We start from the raw sequence: 22,043 nt of genomic DNA on the forward strand, positions 1-22,043 counted from the left end.
CCCATTGAGGTGACCCCTGGAACGGAGCGAGCACGGGTCCACGCCCCCGCTGCCTGCTGGCCCATTGAGGTGACCCCTGGAACAGAGCGAGCATGGGTCCACGCCCCCACTGCCTCCTGTCCCATCGAGGTGACCCCTGGAATGGAGCGAGTGTGGATCCATGCCCCCACTGCCTGCTGTCCCATCAAGGTGACCCCTGGAACGGAGCGAGTGTGGATCCATGCCCCCACTGCCCGCTGGCCCATCGAGGTGACCCCTGGAACAGAGTGAGAGTGGGTCCACCTGGGAACTACGGAAACCAGCCTGCTGTGCCAGAGTAGGCCGCTGACTGGCTGATATCCTGTGCTTTGTGAGCCCTGAGGGATGAAGCAACCAACCTAAGCCAGATGGGGAAACTGAGGCTCATGAAGAGCCAGAAGTTTCTCGGAGGAAAGGAGAGTGTCTTATTTACCTGTGCACATACACTGCTGCAGGGATGGGAAGTGGGAAGGGGAGAAAAGGGACCCAGGAAACAGTCCCCACCGTTGATCGTTACTGAGGGTGGACGCTGCGCCTGTTTCTCATGTCCTAACGCGCTTCACCCTTACAGCCACCAGTGAAGAGCTAGTACTATCACTTCCAATTTACAAATAAGAAAATCAGAGCACAGAGAGGGTCAGTGCCCTGCCCAAGGGCACACAGCCACTAGGGGTGGAGCTGGGGTTAGGAGAAGCAGCACTGTGCGTGAGGGGGCTCTCGTAACCACCGAGCCACACTGGATGCCCAGGCGGTCAGATGCCCTGTGACCTCACGACAGCCATGGGATTAGCAGGGGGTGGGAGATGTGTGCAACACAGGCATGAACCAGGACATTCTGCTCTTCATTATTTATTATTAAAACAGGCTCACAGTAAAAGAAATGATTCTGTGACAATTACCTCAAACTTTCCCTCAAATACACCTTTGCTTACACAGAATGTGGACCAGGACCAGATTCAGCCACTGCACTCTGACAGGTGTCACCCATTCGATCCTCAGTCCCCCACCTGCGAACTGGGAATAATGACCCGACCCGCCTGTGTGACGACTAGACACCTGGTGTGGACAAATGGGCTGGTAACCCTAAGTGCTGTCCGGGTACTCGCTGTGATAAAATGCATCCCCTCCCAGGCAGTGACGTGGGCTTTCCTGCACTGTGGTCTGGGCCGCATCTCTGCCGTCAACAGCTGCCTCATCTCCGAGGACCCGGAGGAGGAGCGTCCCTTCTGCTAAACGACGTCACAAGGAACAGCGGGGCACACTCCGCAGCTTAACGGTCAGTTCCTTGGGATCGATTCTCAGGGACGGGATGAATGAGTCAAAGGTCGTGGACGTGCAAGGCCACCTGCCGAAGCCTGCAGTGACCTCACGTGGGAACGGCATGTGCACCTGTCTCGCAGAGCCTCGCCGGAATACACTTCCTCCACTCTCCTCAGGGGACAGTCCTGCGTGCCCCGCCTTAACTACGACCATTTCCTAAAAGCCCGGCCCTGGATGCCGCTCTCCCTCCCGGAGCGCCCTGGCGATGGCTCTGTTAACGGCCTGAGGAGGTCTGGTCGACTCTCGGAACCAAAGCATGGCTCCCTGACAGAAGTCCACTTGCACGCGGAACAGAAAGAAAAAGAACCTGCATTTGCCAACTGCACCTGCATTTGATACTCGAGAACCGGTATTTCCTCCTCGTCTGTCGGCCCAAACTGACGCCGAGTGGCAGAGAAGCGAATGGCTATGGACACGGCCAGCTTCAGATTGACAACGGACATGCCCACGATGGAGACGCGGCTGGAGGACAAGCTAGCCAGGGACATTCCGAAGCGCTGCCTGTCGTCCTGGGGAAGAAAAGCTGGTGAGGAGCGCAGCAAGACCTCCGAGGCCTCCCCAGGGAGAAGGGCACCAAGAGGAAGGTGTGTCCGTTCAGCCACTCAGGCCGACAAGGGCCGGCTGGGTCCTGTCCCCAGGGCACCCAGACACACAGGCCTCCGGGTGCAGGACAGTGCGGGCAGGTCGAGTGGCTGCCATTACTGAACCCTCACGGGATGGAGTGGGGAGGCACCAGGGGAGGGTGCTCCAGGCAGAGGGAAGAGCACTGTGCAGGAACGCACCCTCCCAGGGACCGGTCCCTGCCCACCTGCAGGCACGGCAGCTGGCTCTAACCCAGAGATGCAAGCGTGCCTGTGCCCAGAGCCCAGGGGGGAACCGCGGACCCGCGCTCCATGGCTGGTGCCAACGCTTTGTTCACAAAATGAGTCCCATGGACCCACTTTCCCCCAGAATTCCTCTCTCCCCATCAAAGACAACCGTCCCCAGGGGTGTGACGTCATGGGCTATTGTGTTCCTTGAAAATGGGCAGCCATCTTGCGCGCTTCTACTTTTGATCTTCTGTTACAGATCTCAGGGCACGCGCCACCGTCTCCGAAGCGCCTGGCTTGTTTTCGAGGCCTGTCAGTGGTGCGGTGGGTCCGCCTGCCCCACAGCCTTACGGGCTTGTCCCATCGCCCTGACCTCCCTGACCACCTGCTGCTTCTCCTGGGTCACTTCATTATTTGGGCTTTTGTTCCAAAATTATGAGCCCTGTAGGAATTTGCGTGGCAACCTTCCGAAACTCCGCATGCGGGGGAAGCCCTCTCCCGTCCTCGCGCCCGAACGACAGGGAAGCAGGATGGAACGGCACACGTGTGCCGTGGGCAGGATCGCGCATTTCTCCGCCTACAGGGCTGCGCCTGAGAAGTCGGAGGGGGAAGCGGGTTTACTCTCAGAGCCAGATCGGCAGCCTCTCTCTGAAGAGTTCAGAATTTGCTCTTGGAGATTCTTAAACTTCTCTCCGGCGTGCCTGGGGTGCGAGCTTCGCTGACGTCTCCTCTGTGGGCGCCACGGGGTCCTTTGGTCAAGGCTGTTTTCCTTTCTTTAATTTAGAGACGTCTGCCGTCATCATTCCTCCAAACTTTCTTTGTTTTCTCGCATCCTCTCCTGTGCCTCTGGGAGGCTCCCTGACTGACTCTCCAATCTCTAAGTCATTCTCCCACCTTATTTGTCCCATCTGTTACGTGCTTTCTTTCAATTATTTTTTTTCCATATTCACTTTTAATTAACTTTTCATATTACCATTTCCATCTTAAATGACTTCCAGTTGCACGGTGCTAAGTGCTCTCCTTGTCTCTAAGTGAACTTGCCACGCTCGTTCTAAGCCCTGCCCTTTCGGCTCCTGTCAGTGACGCATGTTGTCCGGGCAGAGCCCTCGTGGCACATAAGCTCCTCGGGACACGGCCATCCTGGCTGTGAGGTCAGGACTCAGGAGGGTGACCGCCCACTCCAACTCAGGCCCCATCTGCCAAGGTCTCAAGGCCACACCACTGTGTGTCTACCACACAATGAATTTGGGGGCGTGGGGAACCCCCGACGCCAGTGGATGCTGTGTCACCCCCACGTGTGGACGCCCCGCCAGGTGGCCCTTCACCTTTTAACCCTCCCTGGGAAACCACGCTGGCAGAGGCAGCATCCCTGACGTAACCCCGGGGGGCTGGTGGCGTGGTGCAGGGGAGTGGACGCCCATGGGCAGCTGTCGGCCAACATCTGTCATCATGCCTGGGCCCCATCACACCCAAGTGCCCCCTTCCTTGTTGGTGGCACCGGAACCTGAACTTAGAGAGGTGAGCCCACCTTCCAAGCTGGGCTCCATCCCCTGCTGAGCATGGAGGGGGGGCCGTGGCAAGAGGGGAGGCCTTGCCACCCACAAACCCCCCTGCCTGGAGATACCTGTACCTTAAAGGGGGTGACATAGGTGCCCTCAGGGGTGACGTCTCCAGCCCGGTTCAGGAGGTCCTGGCGAGGGATTCTCACCTGGTGGAACATGGCGAACCTGCGGAGACACGGCAGGACGGCAGGTGAACAGGGGTCTGGCCTGGCGCTTACCTGCTCTGTCTCCTGAAACCCAGCCAAATGAAAGCGAAGGACCGCTTAAAAGGTGACATAATCCCCAAAAGACAAAGAAAATGGGAGAGAAGACACCAGTAGACAGGGAATTTCAGTCCTGGGGCTGCACAGGGAGCTCCCCGGGCACAAGGGAAGAGGGGGCCGGCTGCAGGGCGAGTCTTCGGCCCTGCATCCACTGAGGACGCCGCTACTCGCCAGAAAGGACGGGAACTGTAAACCAAAGGGCCAGGGTCTCTGGCTCCCACACTGCAACCTCAGCCCAGGCTGCACCGTGCGGTGCGGAAAAATCAGCACAGTGGGGCTTAAACTCTGGAGGCCAACTCAAGAGCCGCGCCACTACAGCCCTGCCCCAAAGGCTGCCACTTGGCTCCTCGTGAAGAGCAGGCGGACACACATGTCGTCACGGGTCAGCCACGTGACAGTGATCAAAGGTACTTGCTATGGTTGTCAGGTCAGGAAAACCTATTTCACAATTGTCTAGGGAACGGGGTTATGTAAAGTAATGGGTGTGACATAAACTGTGCAAAAAAACCTGAACCATCTTAAAAATATCAGTAGTTCCTATAGCAACCCGTGTGATGGCTAAGAGCACCCTCAGCATCACAGGGAATATTCTCTCACTAAACCACACAGACAGCTCCTCTGGCTCCAGCCTGCGGGCGGCACCCAGGACGCCATCCTGAGTCAGGACCCTGGCCCCGCCTCTGCCGTCCCCTCTGCCCCGGGCTGTGTCTGACCATCTGCTCCCCTCCAGCCCCGTCTCCATTCAGCTCCCACCTCTTCTTGTCTGATTTACTGCATCAACGCCCCCGTGGCTCTTTCCAGACCCCGCCTCGTCAGCCTGTCCCGCACAGGGGAGCAGCAGCCTCTCCCAACTCTGGCTCAGAATGGTCACACCCTCACAAGACCATCAGATCCCTGGGCCCTACAGAATCTAACCCCCTAGAAACACAGGGTAAGTCCTCAGACAGGACCTGCCCACTGCTCCAATGGCACTGTCCCCTCACAGCCTGTAGCTGGCTTGTGTTTGCCTGTGACCTTCAAACTGGCCAGGCTCTCTCCTGACCTCCAGGCAGGTGGCCCTCAGTGTTGCCTTCTCCTCCAGGAAGCCTGCCACGATTCCCCTTGAGCACCAGGTGTTCCCACAGTGCCAGTAGAGGGCGGCCCCGTTCTGCAGTGACTGCCCATGTCCACGTTCGTTGCTGAGCCACCTGCTGTGCACAGGCAGTTGGTGGCGTGTCTTGTTCACTCTGTTACAATGGGGCTGCAGTGCCTGGAACCTACCAGACACTTAGTGAGTGCTGTGGAGTGAACCGACTGTGGGTGAGAAATCTGCGGGGTGCTGGTGCCATCTCCAGAGAACCCAGGTCCCAGGAGGGCCTGGGGTAAGGACAGCGTGCCCTCCAGCACACCTGGGGGGAGCAGAGCCCAGCGGGCATGGGTGGCTCGGAGGGCCTCCTACACTCCTCCAGCCACGTGGGGAAGGATGGCCGGCTGCAGCCCCTCCTCACGGCCAGCCTGGGGCACTGGCAGGCCCAGCCAAGGGGGCCACCACATGACAGCTGTGAGTGTGGCTGCACACTCAGACGCCCACTTTTCCAGAACCCCAGAGTTGATGCCAACACCCCTGTGTACACCGGCTTTCCTTGAAAGCCAAGGAATGCTGCTGCAAGAACAACCCGGTAGACTCGAAGAGCCCTTTGTAAGGAGTGGAAAATCTTCGCCCTTCCGTGCCACCCAGAGGTGGAACAAGGCCGAATATATTTATATTTGCACAAGTATTTGCTGGGTTTAATGGAAAGCAAAAATTTCCCGTACTCTCTTTGAGCACTTCTACCTCACAAAAGCTGGTCCCAAACAGTCAGACAATGGCCAGACTGGGGCGCCAGCCTGCAAGCCAGAACTCCCAGTGTCCCAGAGGGCATAGGGTGTGGGGGGCACTGGGTGTATCTGAACAAGGGGGGTGTGCAACATGGGATGTGTGTGAAACAAGAGTGTGAGACAAGTGTGTGCGTGTGACACAGGTGTGTGACACAGGGTGAGTGTGTGACCCCGGGCTATGACACAGGTGTGGCACAGGGTGTGTGTGGCACGGGGGCGTACGTGGCACAGGGAGAGTGTGACCCCGGCGGGGGGCGGGGCTATGCTGGGCGCTTGCAGCTGCAGACCCTGCTCCCAGGCACTGCACACCCTCTGCCCTGGGCTTTCTGCTCCAAGTTCTAGCAATTTTCTTCCTCCTTTGGGCCTCCCACCATCCCCATCACCCCAGCCCCACCTGTGACCCACACATCTAGCACCTTTTGGGACTTCTGCCCAGCCACTTTTGAGATGGATTCCCAAGGCCGAAAGGCCCTGCCTCATCTGAGAGCAATCACACAAAAACATAGCTGCGCCATCTATGGATGGCTAATCTTCGACAAGGGAGCCAAGAGCATAAATGGAGAAAGGAGTCTCTCTTCAATAAACGGTGCTGGGAAAACTGGACAGCCACAGGCAAAAGAATGAAAGTAGACCATTACCTTATACCATGCACAAAAATCAACTCAAATGGATCAAAGACTTGAATGTAAGACCTGAAACCATAAAACTTCTAGAAGAAAACATCGGCAGTACACTCTTTGACATCAGTCTCACCAGCATATTTTCAAATACCATGTCTGACCGGGCAAGGGAAACAATAGAAAAAATGAACAAATGGGACTACATCAAACTAAAAAGCTTCTGCACAGCAAAGGAAACCATCAACAAAATGAAGACAACCTGACATTGGGAGAAGATATTTGCAAACCATGTATCTGATAAGGGTTAATCTCAAAACTATATAAAGAACTCATATATCTCAACAACAACAAAAAAACAACAACCCAATTAAAAAATGGGCAAAAGATCTGACCAGACATTTGTCCGAGGAAGATATACAGATGGCCAACAGGCACATAAAAGGATGTTCGACATCATTAGCTATCAGGGAAATGCAAATCAAAACTACAATGAGATATCACCTCACTCCGGTCAGAATAGGTATAGTTAACAAGACAGGAAATAGCAAATGTTGGAGAGGATGTGAAGAAGAGGGAGCCCTCACACACTGCTGGTGGCAGTGCAAACTGGTGCAGCCACTTTGGAAAGCAGTATGGAGATTCCTCAAAAAATTAAGAATAGATCTACCATACGATCCAGCTATCCCACTGCTGGGTATTTATCCAAAGAACATGAGAACACGAATGCATAAAGGCACACGCACCCCTATGTTCATCGCGGCATTACTCATAATAGCCAAGACTTGGAAGCAACCTAGGTGCCCATCAAGGGACGAATGGATAAAGAAGGTGTGGTATATACACAGTGGAATACTACTTAGCCACAAAAAACATGAAATCTTGCCATTTGCAACAACATGGATGGACCCTGAGGGTATTATGCTAAGTGAAGTCAGTCAGAGGGAGAAAGTCAAATGCTGTATGATCTCACTCATAAACACAAGATAACAACAGCAATAAATAAACACACAGAGACGGAGATTAGAGTGATAGCTACCAGAGGGGGAAGGGGGAGGAGGACAAAAGGGGTGACAGGGCACATGTGTGTGGCGATGGGTGGTAACTAGTCTTCGGGCGGTGAACATGACGTAGTCTACACAGGAAATGAAATATAACGATGTACACCCGAAATTTATATGATGATATAAACCAATGTTGCTGCAATACATATAAATAAATAAATAATAAACGCAAGAAAGAAATAGACAAACCACGTAGTAAAAATAAAGTGGGACGGACAAAGCTGACAGAGGGCGCTGTGGCGAGACACGTGCCTCTTGAAGCGATCAGCGGAACTGAGGGTCCCAATTTGGGATCTCCCTTCAAAAACAAACAAACAAACAAATGTAGCTGCAGCCCACATCAAAGGTCTGGCTGAAAACCTCACTTGACAGGGTCTTCATTATTTGACTTCCAGAGTTATTTGGCCAAAATTAATCCACACAATTCATGTTTGCCTCTGAGTTCTAGACGGCCATCCCACATACTTGGGAATTCTTGGGAAGTGACAAAATCTAACTTACAAATTCTTGGCTTTTTTTCCAAAATAAATGATCTGGGGGAAAAAAAATCACTAAATTAGAACCCTGACATTCAAATTCGATGGAGAACTTGCACAGCTCCCAGGCAGAGAAGCCAGCAGGATCCTGGCACGGCCTCAGGAGCCAGCGCGGAGCTTCGGACCCCGTGCGCCCTCTGCTGGGCGCAAGCCCAAGGCCAGGACGGAGCCAGCATCTCTGGGGAGCAGGAGCGGGTGGGGGTCCGGCGGCATCACGTGACAGCTCACAGCCCGGCACCAGCCCTGTGAGCCCCGGACCAGAGCAAGTCACTGAACCTTCAGAGGCTCAGAGACCCTTGTGGCTGCTTGTAGCGTCTCACCAGCCTGCCACTGAGCAGCTCCCAGGCACGGTGGCAAGGGTGTGGGGGAGCCGCCCCGCAGCTGCGCCACAGGGTGGCCCTTACACTGCCCAGGACCACGCTGGTGGTGCCCGGCATTTCTGGGTCTCAGAAGAGGTTTTGCCCCAGCAACGTGACATACTGATTCAGGAGAGCCTGGGCCATGTTCTGTGACACATTCACTGTACGTGGCTCTACTCAATGCTCCTGGGGACCATGAGAACAAGAGACAGGTGCTCAGTCTCTAGGAGTCTGAGTTTATTCAGGGGAAACAAGTGCAGGGGTTTTGGTGATGTTCCAAAACAACGTTAAAGACTCTAAATAGTAAAAACCAAATGGACAGAGAATAGAGACCCAGGCCCACACCTGGTGCCGCCCACCGGATGTGACCTGGTCGCCTTTATCCGCAGCTGGAGGGTGATTTACCACAGCACGCGCCTGGGGATGCACCGCCTGGCCTTACATGTACGTGCAGACCCCTCCACAGACGGAGTCACGAATCACGTGTTTTCTGGGCCCCAAACTGGACACGTGGATCTAACAAAAGGATGCTAGTGCTCAAAGTCCAGAACGAGGCAGTCCCTTCCACAGGACCTCCTGCACGGCCTTCCTTGATGTCTCCTCACCACGGCCAGTGCAACCTTCTCGGACAGACCAGAATGCGGCCGTGCCTCCCCACCGCCCCGAGAACAAGGACAGGATGGCGAGCCTCAGCGTGGGCCGCCAGGGCACCCCCCACTGCACAAAGTAGTGATCAAAGGCATTTACGGCCCCACTGGGGACACCCTCCTCCCCGGCTGGCCCCAGTGTCAAACAGGCTCTTTTAGTCAGCGAGAGGCGCCAGAATTCCGGGAGACAGGTATTGGTTAGAAGGGTTTTGTGCACGCGTGCTTCGTTTTGCTCGTTAACCACATCCTTCTGTTTTCTCCTCAAGCTGGCACTGAGTAAAATCAAGGCTGCCCAGCCCTCTTTGGTACAGTCTGGGCCCCCCGTGTTTTGAGGGTCCAAGCAGAGATTTGAGACTCTCCCCACATACCCAGCACCCCGACTTCCCGGAAGGGACAGATGCAAGGAGGTCTCTCCACACTCAGGGTCCTTGGAAGCCACCTGGTCCAGCTTCTCTTTCTGGCGATGACCCGCCTCCTGCTTCATACCCAAATGACCAGGGTTATGATAGCCGGTGAGTCAAACTATGGAGAGGCGGCTCCCTGTTACGAAGCAGCAAGTCTATAAACACTCCAGAGACACGACGCAGGACACACGACTAAGGCACGGCCCTGCTTTGGCTTCCTCCCCAGCTGTAGACCACCTCACAGGAGCAGAGGAGCGGAAAGCCCCTCAGCCAGGCTTCCAGAGACAGGGCACGGAGTCCCCCATGTGCAGGTTCAGGGCACTGAGCCAGAGCAAACGGGCAGGACGACCTGCCTCGGCCCGCTCAGAAGGACTCTGTCCTCGTGCACACTTCACGGGTGAGGAAACAGGCCGAGAGCTGGTCAACATAAGAGAGTCAGAGGTGGACCCAGGACCTGAATCCAAATCTGTCAGCTTCCACGGCTCCCGCGTCGCTGACCCTGGAATCCCCCAGGGAGACGCGCAGGCCCTCAGGACACGCTCTCAGGTACGCAGGTGAGGCATGTGTCCCCACCACGTTTTACCTGGCCCACAGGAGTCCAGGAGGGTGAGGGGACAGCACTGAGGGACGCAGGGAGGTCACAGTGCGAGCGGCCACGTGGCCTTGGACTCGGCAGGAATCCAGGTCCCGAGTAAGCAGCCTTTCGTAACGACCCCGCGAGGAGCGTGGGGAGCACACTCACCCATTGTCCAGACCGTTCTGCCCCAGCTTCTTCCCGATGTCACCAACCATCACCCCCGGCATGGGGAGGAGGGTCTTCGGGTCCCGAATCTACAAAGTACAGAGAGCAACAGACAGCAACTGTTACGACCACACAGAATCAAGCGAGTATCGTCAAAAACGCCAGTGACTGAGCCCTGGGCTCCCTCCAGGCAGGCGCGGGGGGTGCAACCGTGTGCCCTGCCCTGATGTGGAGACAGGGTCCCTGCACAGGTAGTTACGCTAAAGATCTCAGAGGAGGTCCTTGCCGACCACCGGGCGGCCCAGGCCCAACAACCAGTGTCCTCTGAGAGTCAGGAGAGGAGAGAATGCAGAGAAGACAGGCAGAGACCGGAGGGATGCGCCCACAAGCCCGGGACTCTGGTGGCCCCCAGATGCCAGGAGAGGCAGAAAGGGGCCTCCCCTGGAGACCCCGGAGGGGCACAGCCCCGCCCACACCTTGATCTTGCACTTCTGGCCTCAAGACTGAGAGGGAAAGAAACTTGAGTTGTTTGAAGCCTTCCAGCTGGGGGTGTTTTCTTTCGTCACAACAGCCTCAGGAAACTCAGGCAGGAACGGATCGTCCCTGCTGCCTCAGGAACTTGGCATCTGACGTTTACGAACGTCACATGCATGTTTCAGACACAGGACTTCCTGCTGGATTTTAATAAAATGACAAAATGGCTGTGCACACGTGTGCTGTGGGTGAAAAAGCCTAAGATTATTTTTGTAAACCTCTGCTCCTCAAAATGAGTTTCCAAGAAATGCATTTCCCTAACAAGACAGACATTGCTCGCTGACATTCCTCACTGTGTGAGCTCTGCACTCAGGACAGGAGTTTCCTTCTAGAATACCTTTAAAGCAGCAATTCCCACCCAGGCCTGAGTCTGCCACCCCCCACCCACCCCACCGGGGACACTCGTCAATGTCTGGGACAGTTCTGGTTGTCACAACCAGGGGAACCACAGGCACCTCGTGGCTGGAGGCCAGGGGAGCTGCCCCACACCCTACTGCACATGGCAGCCCCACAGCATGGAACTGCCGCCCCGAAATGGCAACAGCACTGAGGCTGAGAAACTCCGCTTTACAGAATTACTGAATTTGTGCTATTTGGGATTGAGCTATTTGTACGAATTGCTGGATTTTGTTTACTTCAGTACCACAAGGATCTAACTTAATTGAACTTTATAATCATGATATTTAAAATAAAATAGAAGGCTGGAACCCAAAAGTCAACCATCTTTTCCCTTTCTCTAAAATCTTTCAATAAGGCTCAGTAAAGATTCAGATACAAACTTTTAAAAGCGTTTTGAAATTAGAAAATGGTTTCAAAAGTGGAGATGGAGAGGAGAACAGATACAAAAGGAATCCGGTGATTTGCAGGTAACCAAACAGAACAATACAGTGAGTGCAAGGGGTCGGTTCCTCTGGGAGTAGACGGCACTGCTGTCCTTACAAACACAGTGCGTGGACCTCTCCAGGCCAGGAAAGACGCTGACCAGGGTCAAAGGCAGAGCTGGTTAATGGTCTGCTTATCTTAAAAACAGATAATTGTGTCAGCTGACATATACATTCCCCACAACATTTGGACACTGCCAACCTGACACAAGAACCTGCACGAATTACCGCCCTCCACCTTCCCAGCTGGCCGTGAGCAGCGCGCATCACAACTGCAACCTAACCACCCTGGGGCTCCCCGGCCCAGTCCTCCTCAGCAGGCGCTGAGCCCCGGGGACAGGGGGCCACGCTGCCCCCGAGCCTGTGGGAACCACACCAGGGGCACAGGAGCCAGCTGCTGGATGGAGGGACGGCTAAACCCCACTGAGGATTTAAGCTTAACTGGTAAAGAGTCTGAAACACCGCAGCTCTCTAGTCTGAGAACCAGAGACACTGAACACTGAACGACATGGATTCCAGTCCAGACAAGTTCCATCAGAAGCTCACGTCAGGTGCACATCTGCACTCACAGGAGTGACGGATGGTGGCCTCGGACCTGAAAAATACACCTCGTCTGCAGTAGCTCAAATGTAAAGTGAGAAATACGGACGTGAGCAAAAAAGAAACATGGATCAACTGGACATCATCAAAGTTAAAAACCTGTATGCATAAAGAACACTATCAAGAAAATGAAAAGACAACCTACAGAATGGGAGAAAATACGTGCAAATCATCTATCTGATACGGGTTTAGTATCCAGAACATATAAAAAACCCTTGTAACTCAACAATAAAAAGACAAACAACCCAATTTAGAAATGGACGGAGGGGCTGAACGTACAGGCAGACAATGGCCAGACCATATCATGAGCTCTCACCCACGGCCTGCAGCAGCCTGCCAGGCCAAACGACAACCTGTACCAACCAGCCAGGACTCCAGCAGTAACCAACAGCGTCCCTAATTTCTGTCCCCATGGCCACCTCAGGACCAAACCGACAGAGCCAGACATGCCCCCTCACAGTCACCTGGGACGCCCCCTCCTAGTGAGGCATCCTCTTCCCCAGGCTCCCAGACCCTCAGGGCCCCCCTGAGCCCCTTTTCTCCTCTGTGAAGCACACCCACTCCTCTGCCTGCCTCTGAGTCTCTGCCAAACACAGGTGATGGTGGCCGAGCCCCTGCTCCAGCAGCACCAAGGACACGGCCCCTGCCTTTCCCATGGGCATCTCCGCTTCCTTCCACAGGGCAAAGGATCTAAACAGATATTTCTCCAAAGAAGACAGACAATCAGCTAACTGGCAAATGAAAAGATGTTCAACATTACTGGTCACTAAGAAAATGCAAATCAAAACCACAACAAATACTACTCCACACCCACTAGAGTGGTTATCAAAAAAGAAAATGAGGGCCAGCCCTGGAGGCCTAGTGGTTAAGCGCACTCCACTTCAGTGGCCTGGGTTTGGTTCCTGGGCGGAGACCTACACCACTTGTCTATCAGCGGCCATGCTGGACAGCAACCCACATACAAAACAGAAGAGGACTGGCACAGATGTTAGCTCAGGGCAAATCTTCCTCAGCCAAAAAAAAAAGAAAGAAAGAAAGAAAGAGGGGCTGGCTCCATGGCCGAGTGGTTAAGTTCTCACGCTCCGCTTTGGCAGCCCGGGGTTTCCCCAGTTTGGATCCTAGGCATGGACATGGCACCGCTCATCAGGTCATGTTGAGGTGGCGTCCCACACAGCACAACCAGAGGCACCCACAACTAGAATATACAACTATGTACTGCGGGGCTTAGAGAGAAGAACAAAAAAAAAGATTGGCAACAGTTGTTAGCTCAGGTGCTAATCTTTAAAAAAAAGAAAGAAAGAAAGTAAAAATAACAAGTGTTGGTGAGGATGTGAGGAGACTGGAAGCCTTCTATGTTGCTGATGGGAAAATAAAATGGTGGGACCTGTGGAAAACATATGATATTCCCCAAAAGGTCAAGCACAGAATGACCACGTGACTCAGCAGTCCCACTCATGGGGATCCACCCCAAAGAACTGGAAACAGGTGTTCAGACAGACACTTGCTCACAAGTGTTCACAGGAGCACGCTCACAACAGCCAAAAGGGGAAAAGAACCCAGTGTCCATCCAGGACAGACGGACACACAAACTGTGGTCCACCCACACAACTGATAATTCAGCCCCAGAAGGAAGGACACTCTGGCACATGCTGCCACTTGGATGAACTTCAAAGACACGTCACATGGAAGAAGCCAGGCAGGAAGGTCACATATCGTTGCCCCTTTTATGTGAAATGTCCAGAAGTGGAGGAGCGGTTCCCTAGGGCTGGGGAAGGGAGGCGGGGCGCCTGCTCCGTGGGGCGGGGTGTTCTGGAGATGACACGTCTGAAACCAGAGAGGAGGTGGCTGCCCAACACTGTGAATGTGCTAAACTGAACTGTCCACTCTAAAACCATGATTGTATGTTACATGACTGTCACCTCAATTAAAAAAACTACGATGACTCGCTACTCCCATGAGAGCCACCCCCCACCCTCCACCGGGAAAGCCCTGGAGAACAAAAACGCCAGGAGGGGCTGGGGTGGGGGTAAGCAGGGCTCCACTCAGAATCCAGCCACCCAGCCAGAAAGTCCTGGGCAGCCTTCCGGAAGCTCCAGTTTTGGGGACACTGCAGCCGCCGTGAGGAGTTGGGAAATGGGTCCCCCAGGGGAGGCAGGGAACCCTAGCCCAGCCATCAGTCCCAGAGGCCTCCATTGGCCAAAGCTCCCTATTTGTGACCCAGGAACAGGCTCCTTCAAGGCCCCCAAGTCAGACTTCACGCCAGAACCCCGGGGGCCCACTGGAGACCTGCCATGGCGGAATCCTGGGAGGGCAGGGCCAGGAAGGTTGTGACAAGTGTCCGAGACGAGGCCGACGTGGCCACCAGGAAGATGGCAGGAGTCTCCACTAAGTGACCCTGGGGTGGCAGCACCTATGGTGAGCAGGTGAGTGGGCGGGGCTGTCCCATGCACCACAGGACACTGTGCTATATCCGGGGTCCCCACTCACCAGATGCCAGAGCACCCCACCTGGAGCCGTGATGACGAGTCTCTAGACACCGCCAGGTGCCCCCGGGGCAGAACCAGCCCAGCTGAGAACCCCAGCACCCCCACCACAGGCAGCCCACCTGTACCACGAAGGCATGCAGGCCGTGGCAGCCGCCCCCCGGCGTATGCAGCTGTGCGAACACCACCGCATGCGTAGCAGTCTTGCCCATGTTGCCGACCCAAAATTTGGCAGCTTCGAAATCGGGGGAATGTATGATGAATTCCTGCACGAGGAAAAAAAGCAAAAGTTATGATTAGCACATGAAACACAGACAGACTTCCTTTTCCTTTTTGATACATTTGATTTTCTCTGTTCAAAACCTTTGAGGCAAGAGGAAGAACTGACTGAACGTCTTATTGCCTGTAAGGCACAAGTAGATCTATTTCTAAAGAGCATAGTCCTGGGTCTTACGACTTAAAGAAGAACTTTAAATGATAACTAACATGCCAAACAGTAAGATATACGCAAAATATTCAGGGAGCTGGGGGGCCTCCCTGACCGCAGCCTTTTTTTTAAAATTTTTTTAAGATTTGCACCTGAGGGGGCCGGCCCCGTGGCTGAATGGTTAAGTTCGCACACTCTGCTTCGGCGGCCCAGGGTTTCGCTGGTTCGGATCCTGGGCGCAGACATGGCACCGCTCATAACGCCACGCTGAGGCGGCATTCCACATGCCACAACTAGAAGGACCCACAACTAAAATATACAATTATGTACTGGGGCAATTTGGGGAGAAAAAGCAAAAAAAAAAAAGATTGGCACCTGAGCTAGCATCTGTTGCTAATCTTTTTTTTTTTCCCCTTCTTTTTCTCAACCGAGCTGAGAGGCATGGACAGAAGAGGATGCAGCTGGCAGAAGAGAAGAGGGAGCCGGGGTGGTCGCCGGGGGCTGGGGCTGCCCCTGGGGAGGGCCCCACCGGGAGGGCCTATGAGTCGGGTGGGGAGGGGAGGGGACGGTGGCCCGGTGACTGACGGAGGCCAACGTCGGGACATTCTCAGCTCTCCCTCTTCCTGCAGGGTGGGAAGCGGGAAGGACGTGCCGGGAGAATTCCTTCCGGAATCAGGCAGCGTGCACGGTTTTATAAACTACAGCGTGCTACGCAGCAGCTTGCAGAGTCGAGACCTCACTAAAGGAAAGTGGGAGCTGGCGGGAGAGCAGACTGCCAGCTGGCCTTCCTTTCCACTCTCAGGGCGACCTCTGCTTCTCCGCTGCCCACACTTCAGCTGCCGCGGCTGCTGTGCCCTGCAGGAGTCACCCGCTGGCCAGCTCCCTCGGGGCCTCAGCATCGCTGCCTCCCCACGCGGGGCTTCACCCAACTGTCTCCTTCGTGCCAATCGGTCTCAGCCTGTCACCTCTGCAGATGCCCTCCCTGTGCCTCGTCACGCTCCACCCCCATCCCTTCGAGGCTCCATAGCCCCTGGCACAACCGGCTTCTCTTCCTGGTGTCCGTGTCTCCCCTCTGGCACGAGAGTCGTCCCAGAGCAGAGATTTATCTGTTTGCTCGCCGCTCTGTATACAGTCTCTACGAGCAGCGTCCAGCCCATGGCAGGTACCCAATGAATACTGCTGTCCAGACGAACACATAACCAGAGCCCGTGAGGGGCTCCGGGCTCCTGACCTCACTGCCCGGACGTCGTGCCCCCACCTTCACTGAAGCACCAACTGCCAGGAAGAAGTGGTTAGAAACAGACCGGCCCACGAGGCCCCAGCCCAAGGCCATGTGGTGCCACCCTCTCTCTGCCAGAGTTGAACAGGCCTCCCCGCCTCACACAGAGCCCACAGGCACAGAGGGCAGGGGCAGGGGCAGGGGCCACGGAGCCAGAGAGAACTCGGTGCAGACAGCGGCATCCCGTGGCTTAAAAACAGAAAACCCCAAGAGGCCTTGGCTGAGCGGCGGGCGGTGGAGGGAGGCCCTCGGCTCTAAGCCCGAGACAGCAGCCCACACGGTGCGGCACGGGGACCACCCTCCCTCATCCCCGCTCCAGCTCCTCTCGGGCTTGGCCCTCGGCTCCTGGCCTGAAGCGCCCCAGGCACACAGCCCATGCTCGGTGCTCTCTGTTGAACGAACGGATGACGAGCAAATACACAGGCACAGGGCTTCACTTCCTGCTGCACAGACTCTTCCAAACCACACTACAATGGGGGAAGGTGAAAGGCTCCCCAGACACCAGCCAGGGGAGCAAAGGAGGGCAAGGACACAGGCCACAGTGAGAACGGAGGCGAAGGGGGCGGCTGCCAGGACTGGGGGAGGGCAGCAGAACGGGGGAGGCACAGGGGTCCCGGAGCGAGGAAGCCCCCACCGGCCCGCACGCCCCGTCCTCTCCCTGCCCTCACTTCCCCCCCAGCACCGACTATTGGGCAATAGACATGAATCCATCTGTTCACGGTCTGTCTCCCTCCAGCAGACCGTCCGCTCGCTCAGAGCAAGGACACAGCCTGCGACGCACAGCACCGAGAACCGCGCAGCACAGGGCAGCACTCGACAGATATGCTGATGAAGGTGTGAGGCAGGGCCGACGGGGCAAACGCCACAGGACAGCCACGGGACGAGGCCTGCATGCAGGAAGATGGCGAGGGTCCAGGGGGCCAGACTGCGGTGGGCAGGGAGGGACGGAGAAGGGAGGCCGCTGGCCGAAAGAGCTCGGCCGCAGGCAGGGGACGCAGACGGGCAGCTGGAAAGGGACGAGGGTCACGGAGGAGCCTCGCAAACTGCCATTTCATAAAGCGTGAGTGATCTGAACTGTCACAAAACCAACTGCCACTGGCTGCCCGAGAAACAGAAACACGCTTAACGGATGGCCAGCTTCTCCACTGGCCTCCGACGACACGGAGCGGGTTCTGTGGCTCAGACTCCGTGTCTTGAGAGCTCCCTCCCTGCGGCGGCTGGATGTCGGCGTGCGCTGTGCAAGCACGGGGGACGAGGACGGTCTCTCCATCTGACGACTTTTTCACCACAACACTGCCCGGTTCCTCGTGCCCGAAGCCCAGGGACGGAGGGAAGGTCACGCCTACCTCGGTGGTGGGGTCGTAGTGAGCGGTAGTCCGGATGGCCTTGGTGTTAGTCCCGTGACTCAGTTCAGTTAAAGCAAAACATCCAAAAATCTACACGGAAGCACAAAACGATGAGCTACAAAGCCTCTGTCTGTGCGTTCCTGGGGTCACCTGCCACCCTCTTCCCTTTAAGGACTAAGCCATGGATCAAAGCCCCAAATCTCCATCTACCCATCTACCTGCCCAGGGACCTCACAGTCATTCTGTGAGATGGACCCACCCCCCAGCCTGCGGAACAGCGGGTCGGAGGAGCTGCCAGCGGCCTCGCTGAGTGAACACTGCGGCAAGAACCGCTCCCCGGCGGCAGAAGGAAATGGAAGCTTCAGCTTTGATAAGAAAAAGCTAAATTCATACAGTGCAAGGAATTTAGCATACCCCCATCTGGTAAACAAGAGTGTTAGCTATCTGGCAAGAAGCCTAAGGACACTGGGAAATAAGATGAGCATAACCCCCGGGGACCCTTGTCTGCCATCTGCCCGTCACACGCCTCTAAGGAGAAGACAGAAGAGAACAGAGGCTCACAACTCACTGCAAACCGGAACTTACCTCCATGTTGAAGATCTTCGGAATATATTTGAAATGTCTTTCAGAACCAGAGTTGTAAATGGCTGATCCAAAAACCTGAAGATATAATGTCACAGAAACAGGTGGAAGTTAATGAGTACTGCCATCCCAGGACATCCTGCCCGACCAGCACGTCACCGCCCGCCCCACGACGGTCCCTCCCCACCACACTTCAGACGAGAAGGAAGCTCCGAGAGTTAAGTGACAGCACCAGCACCGGGGCCCAGGGTCCCCTGAGACCCAGCCGCCCTGTCCTTGAGCTCATGCGAGTGGTAGGACCTGGGTCCCTGCCCCAAGCAGTTCACGTGAGTTAAACAGGATCACTTTGAACTTCGAAGACTGAAAGAAATCCCGAGGGTCTGTGGGCAGCAGGGAGCCAGGAGAGGAGGGTGGGGAAGGCAGGGAGTGAGGGGGCCTGACGGGCAGAGCGAGCCCGGCTTTCCACCTGACAACACATGGACCGACCGCGAGCCAGGGCGAGGCCCAGCCACCGCCCCCGAGCGCATCTCTGCCTGGGAGCTGGAGAGGAAGGGACACAGGCCCCTCCTTCGAACTACTTTCCCTTTCCTTTGTGTTCTTTTGGAATAGAGCAAAAGACGTCCCAAAGCTCCTCTTCTAAGGGGCTTTAACTTTCACGGCACTGGATTTTACTCAAGGACTTATGTGTGTAAATTTGCATAGATAGCTGAAAAAATGGGACTTTGCAGACCTAATCACAAGATCTGCTCACACATTCTAATCTCTGCTTTTGTTTCCTGTATTATTTCTTAGAAATCTCTTTAAACAAACATTTCCCAAACACATAAATCACCACAAAACTTTAAAAGCACACATTTACCAATCTACAACGGCAACTGTCTAAATCTCTTCTCTCTCTTTCTTTTTTTTGGTGAGGAAGATTCGCCACCACAGCATGGCTGATGAGCAGGGTAGTCCGTGCCTGGGATCTAAACGCGGAAACCCAGGCCTCCAAAGCAGAGCACACTGAACTTAACCACCAGGCCACTGGGCTGAGCCCAACTGTGCAAATGCTATGCGCTGTGTGTCTTCCAAGGAAACAAGTACCTGTAGTTTTAGTGTCTTTTCCTCCCGCCTGGCCCTGGGGCAGGGCCATCCCAAGGCTGGAGAGTGGACTGTGACAGCCTCATGTCCTTCCCTCTCCCACCTGACTACTTACCAGCATGTGCAGGAAAAACTTGGCAGCCAGGGACCAGTCGTACATGCCCAGGCAGTTGACCAGCGCCCGGACTTTCAGGGGGCTCTGGAGCATGTCTTCCACGCGGAGCAAGTCGTGCTCGAAGACCCATCTGCAGCGCAGGAAGTTCAGCTCCCGGTACTTCTCCATCGGGAGGTCACCTCCACCGGGACGTGCGAAGAGGGGGTCGTCCTCCAGAGCCGAGAAGATAGTTTTCTGGAAACACAGCAGATGGGGAATGGCCGATTTGGAGTCAAAGGATGGAAGCTCGCTATACTCTCACTCACACGGTTTTTCTCAAGGCCGCCGGCTACCTAGGACACTGTCTAACCCAGAAACGCAGGGGCAGACGAAAGCCCTTGCCAGCGGGAAGCAGAAGGACTGAGGCTTAGAGAGCTTAGACCACCTGTGCTCATTCCTGACTCCTCCACAGCCCCCGGGCTCCAGGGTCCTGGCCTGTGCTGGGCCCAGGACTAGCCGCACCTTACCGAGGCGGAGCTGAGGCCCAGGGAGGCCACGTGGCTTCAAGAGCGTGAAGCCCCATCCTGCCGATGAACGGCGATGCCTCCCGGGCCGCACTGCGGATCAGCACGGCCTCTCGCGCACAGCCGCCAGCCTCACCTTAAGGCGCAGCATGTCCTCGCCTTCCAGGAACAGCGCCAGCTCCTTCCAGCTGAAGGAGGCACGGGCGCGGTAGGCCTGCAGGGGCCCCCTGGGGAAATCTGGCAGCAGGGCATCGCCACTTCCTTCCGAAGAGGATGCCATCGCTCAGCATCAACCTGCACAAGAGATACAACCTGAGCCCACGTGTTTCAGTTTATCTATTCACACCGTCCATGAGCAACCCCAGACATGCAACGTGCTATAAAGAAGAACTCTGAGTCCACAGGGAGGCTAAAGAGAATGACCTCGTGAAGAGCCATTTTCCCAAACGAACGGTGAGGCGAGATCCCCTCACTTCCCTCCTGAACAAGGAGACCAAGGAGACCGGCGACAGCCAAGGGCAGCCCCGGGGCCGACGCTGGGAAGCGCCACGATCACAGGCTGTGGGGGAGCCGGGTGTAGAGTCCAGAGGTTGTATGTGCTACAGCCTGGCCTGAGAACACCTGGCCCTCCCGGGGGGCACTCAAGCCACCCAGACCCCTCCCCGAAGGCGCAGTCAGACCCTGCGGCCAGGAAGCTCTCCTCTGGAATCCAGCCAATGCTCGCCGGTCCACTGGCCACACACGATCGCACCAAAGGACCCCCTTCCAGCTCTCCTGGACGTGGATATCTGCCACAGAGCCTTTGAACACAGGCTTTTGTTCTGGACACTAATTGACACACGGGCATCTGTCTTCCCACTAACAGAGCAAGCACCCCACAACCAGCTCTCAACTGAATGGTTCTGGAATTTTCTAAGTAGACTGCTTCCTTTTCCACAGAGCCTTGGCTAACCAAGGCGTGGGATGGGGGTGGCTCATGAACCCAGACTTAGAGGAATACCGGGAGAGCTGAGTCCTGCGTGTGGACCCCCAGCTTAGCTGTTTGAGGCCCATGGGAACCTTCACATCCTTTTAGCTGAAGCTGAAATCGTCTAGGATGTTGGACTCTGAGTACGACGGGTCAATACTGCCGATAAGCAGTGGGAGAGCGATCTCTTTCACTGGAAAAAGGCCCTGTGTTTTCTAAGGGAAAGGGGAAAGGGTGGGAGGAGCGTGATCGGAGGCCCTGCTTGGGTGCCAGGGACGGTGCCCGCTACAGACGGGATTTCTTCAACCTTCCCCCAAACTGTGAGCCAAGTACTCTTGTCCCTACTGGAAGATGGAAAAACTGAAGCTCAGAGGGGCTGTCTTTCCAGAGCTCCCACAGCTGAGAAGCGGCACAGAAGGGGTTTGAACCCAGCCATGTCTGACCTCGGGTCACGCTCCTCAAGCACCGTGTGAGACACTGGAAAAAGAAGCACAAACTAAACGTGAAGCAAGCAGAAGGCAGAAGAGAGATTAGAGCAAAAACGGATGGAATGGAGAAGAGAAAACAACAGAGAAAATCAACAAAAACAAAAGTTGGTTCTTCGAAAAGACTAAGAAAATTGACAAACTTGTAGCTAGACTGACCCAGCGAAGGAGAGAAAACACAAATTAGTAAAATCAGGAATCAAAGTGGGGAACTAGCACTGACCATAAAGAAATAAAAAGGATTCCAAGGGGAAATTATGAACACGACATGCCACCAAATTAGACAACTTAGATGAAATGGACAAATTCCTAGAAAGACACAATCTACCCAAAACTGACTCATGAAGAAACGGAAAATCTGAACAGACCTCCAACGAGGAAAGAGATTGAATGAGGAATCCATAAACTACCCACAAAGAGAAGCCAGATGGCTTTAATTGTGAATTCCACCGAACACCTAAAGAAAGATGCCAGTTATCCACAAACCCTGCCAAGAAATGGAAGAGGAGGGAACACTCCCCAACTCATTCCATAAGGCTGGTGTTACCTTGACACCCAAA

The 22,043-nt window shown here is 55.1% G+C and overlaps 1 protein-coding gene across 3 annotated transcripts in view; it reads right to left on the reverse strand.

The window, feature by feature from the left end:
- The window catches only part of ACOX3 (acyl-CoA oxidase 3, pristanoyl), a 52,668-nt gene that overhangs the window by 25,958 nt on the left and 4,667 nt on the right, over positions 1-22,043 (reverse strand). For all 3 annotated transcript variants that reach the window (XM_046656142.1, XM_046656140.1, XM_046656143.1), the window contains exons 2-9: positions 20,168-20,325; positions 19,529-19,762; positions 18,334-18,408; positions 17,749-17,838; positions 14,819-14,962; positions 10,199-10,287; positions 3,778-3,874; positions 1,665-1,847 (exon numbers count right to left, since the gene is read on the reverse strand). In XM_046656142.1, coding sequence (XP_046512098.1) covers positions 1,665-1,847; positions 3,778-3,874; positions 10,199-10,287; positions 14,819-14,962; positions 17,749-17,838; positions 18,334-18,408; positions 19,529-19,762; positions 20,168-20,311 — 1,056 coding nt within the window. In that variant the 5' untranslated portion in view covers positions 20,312-20,325. The remainder of the gene's footprint in view (positions 1-1,664; positions 1,848-3,777; positions 3,875-10,198; positions 10,288-14,818; positions 14,963-17,748; positions 17,839-18,333; positions 18,409-19,528; positions 19,763-20,167; positions 20,326-22,043) is intronic.

The sequence above is a fragment of the Equus quagga genome, chromosome 3 (assembly GCF_021613505.1).
Source record: "Equus quagga isolate Etosha38 chromosome 3, UCLA_HA_Equagga_1.0, whole genome shotgun sequence".
Taxonomy (NCBI): domain Eukaryota; kingdom Metazoa; phylum Chordata; class Mammalia; order Perissodactyla; family Equidae; genus Equus; species Equus quagga.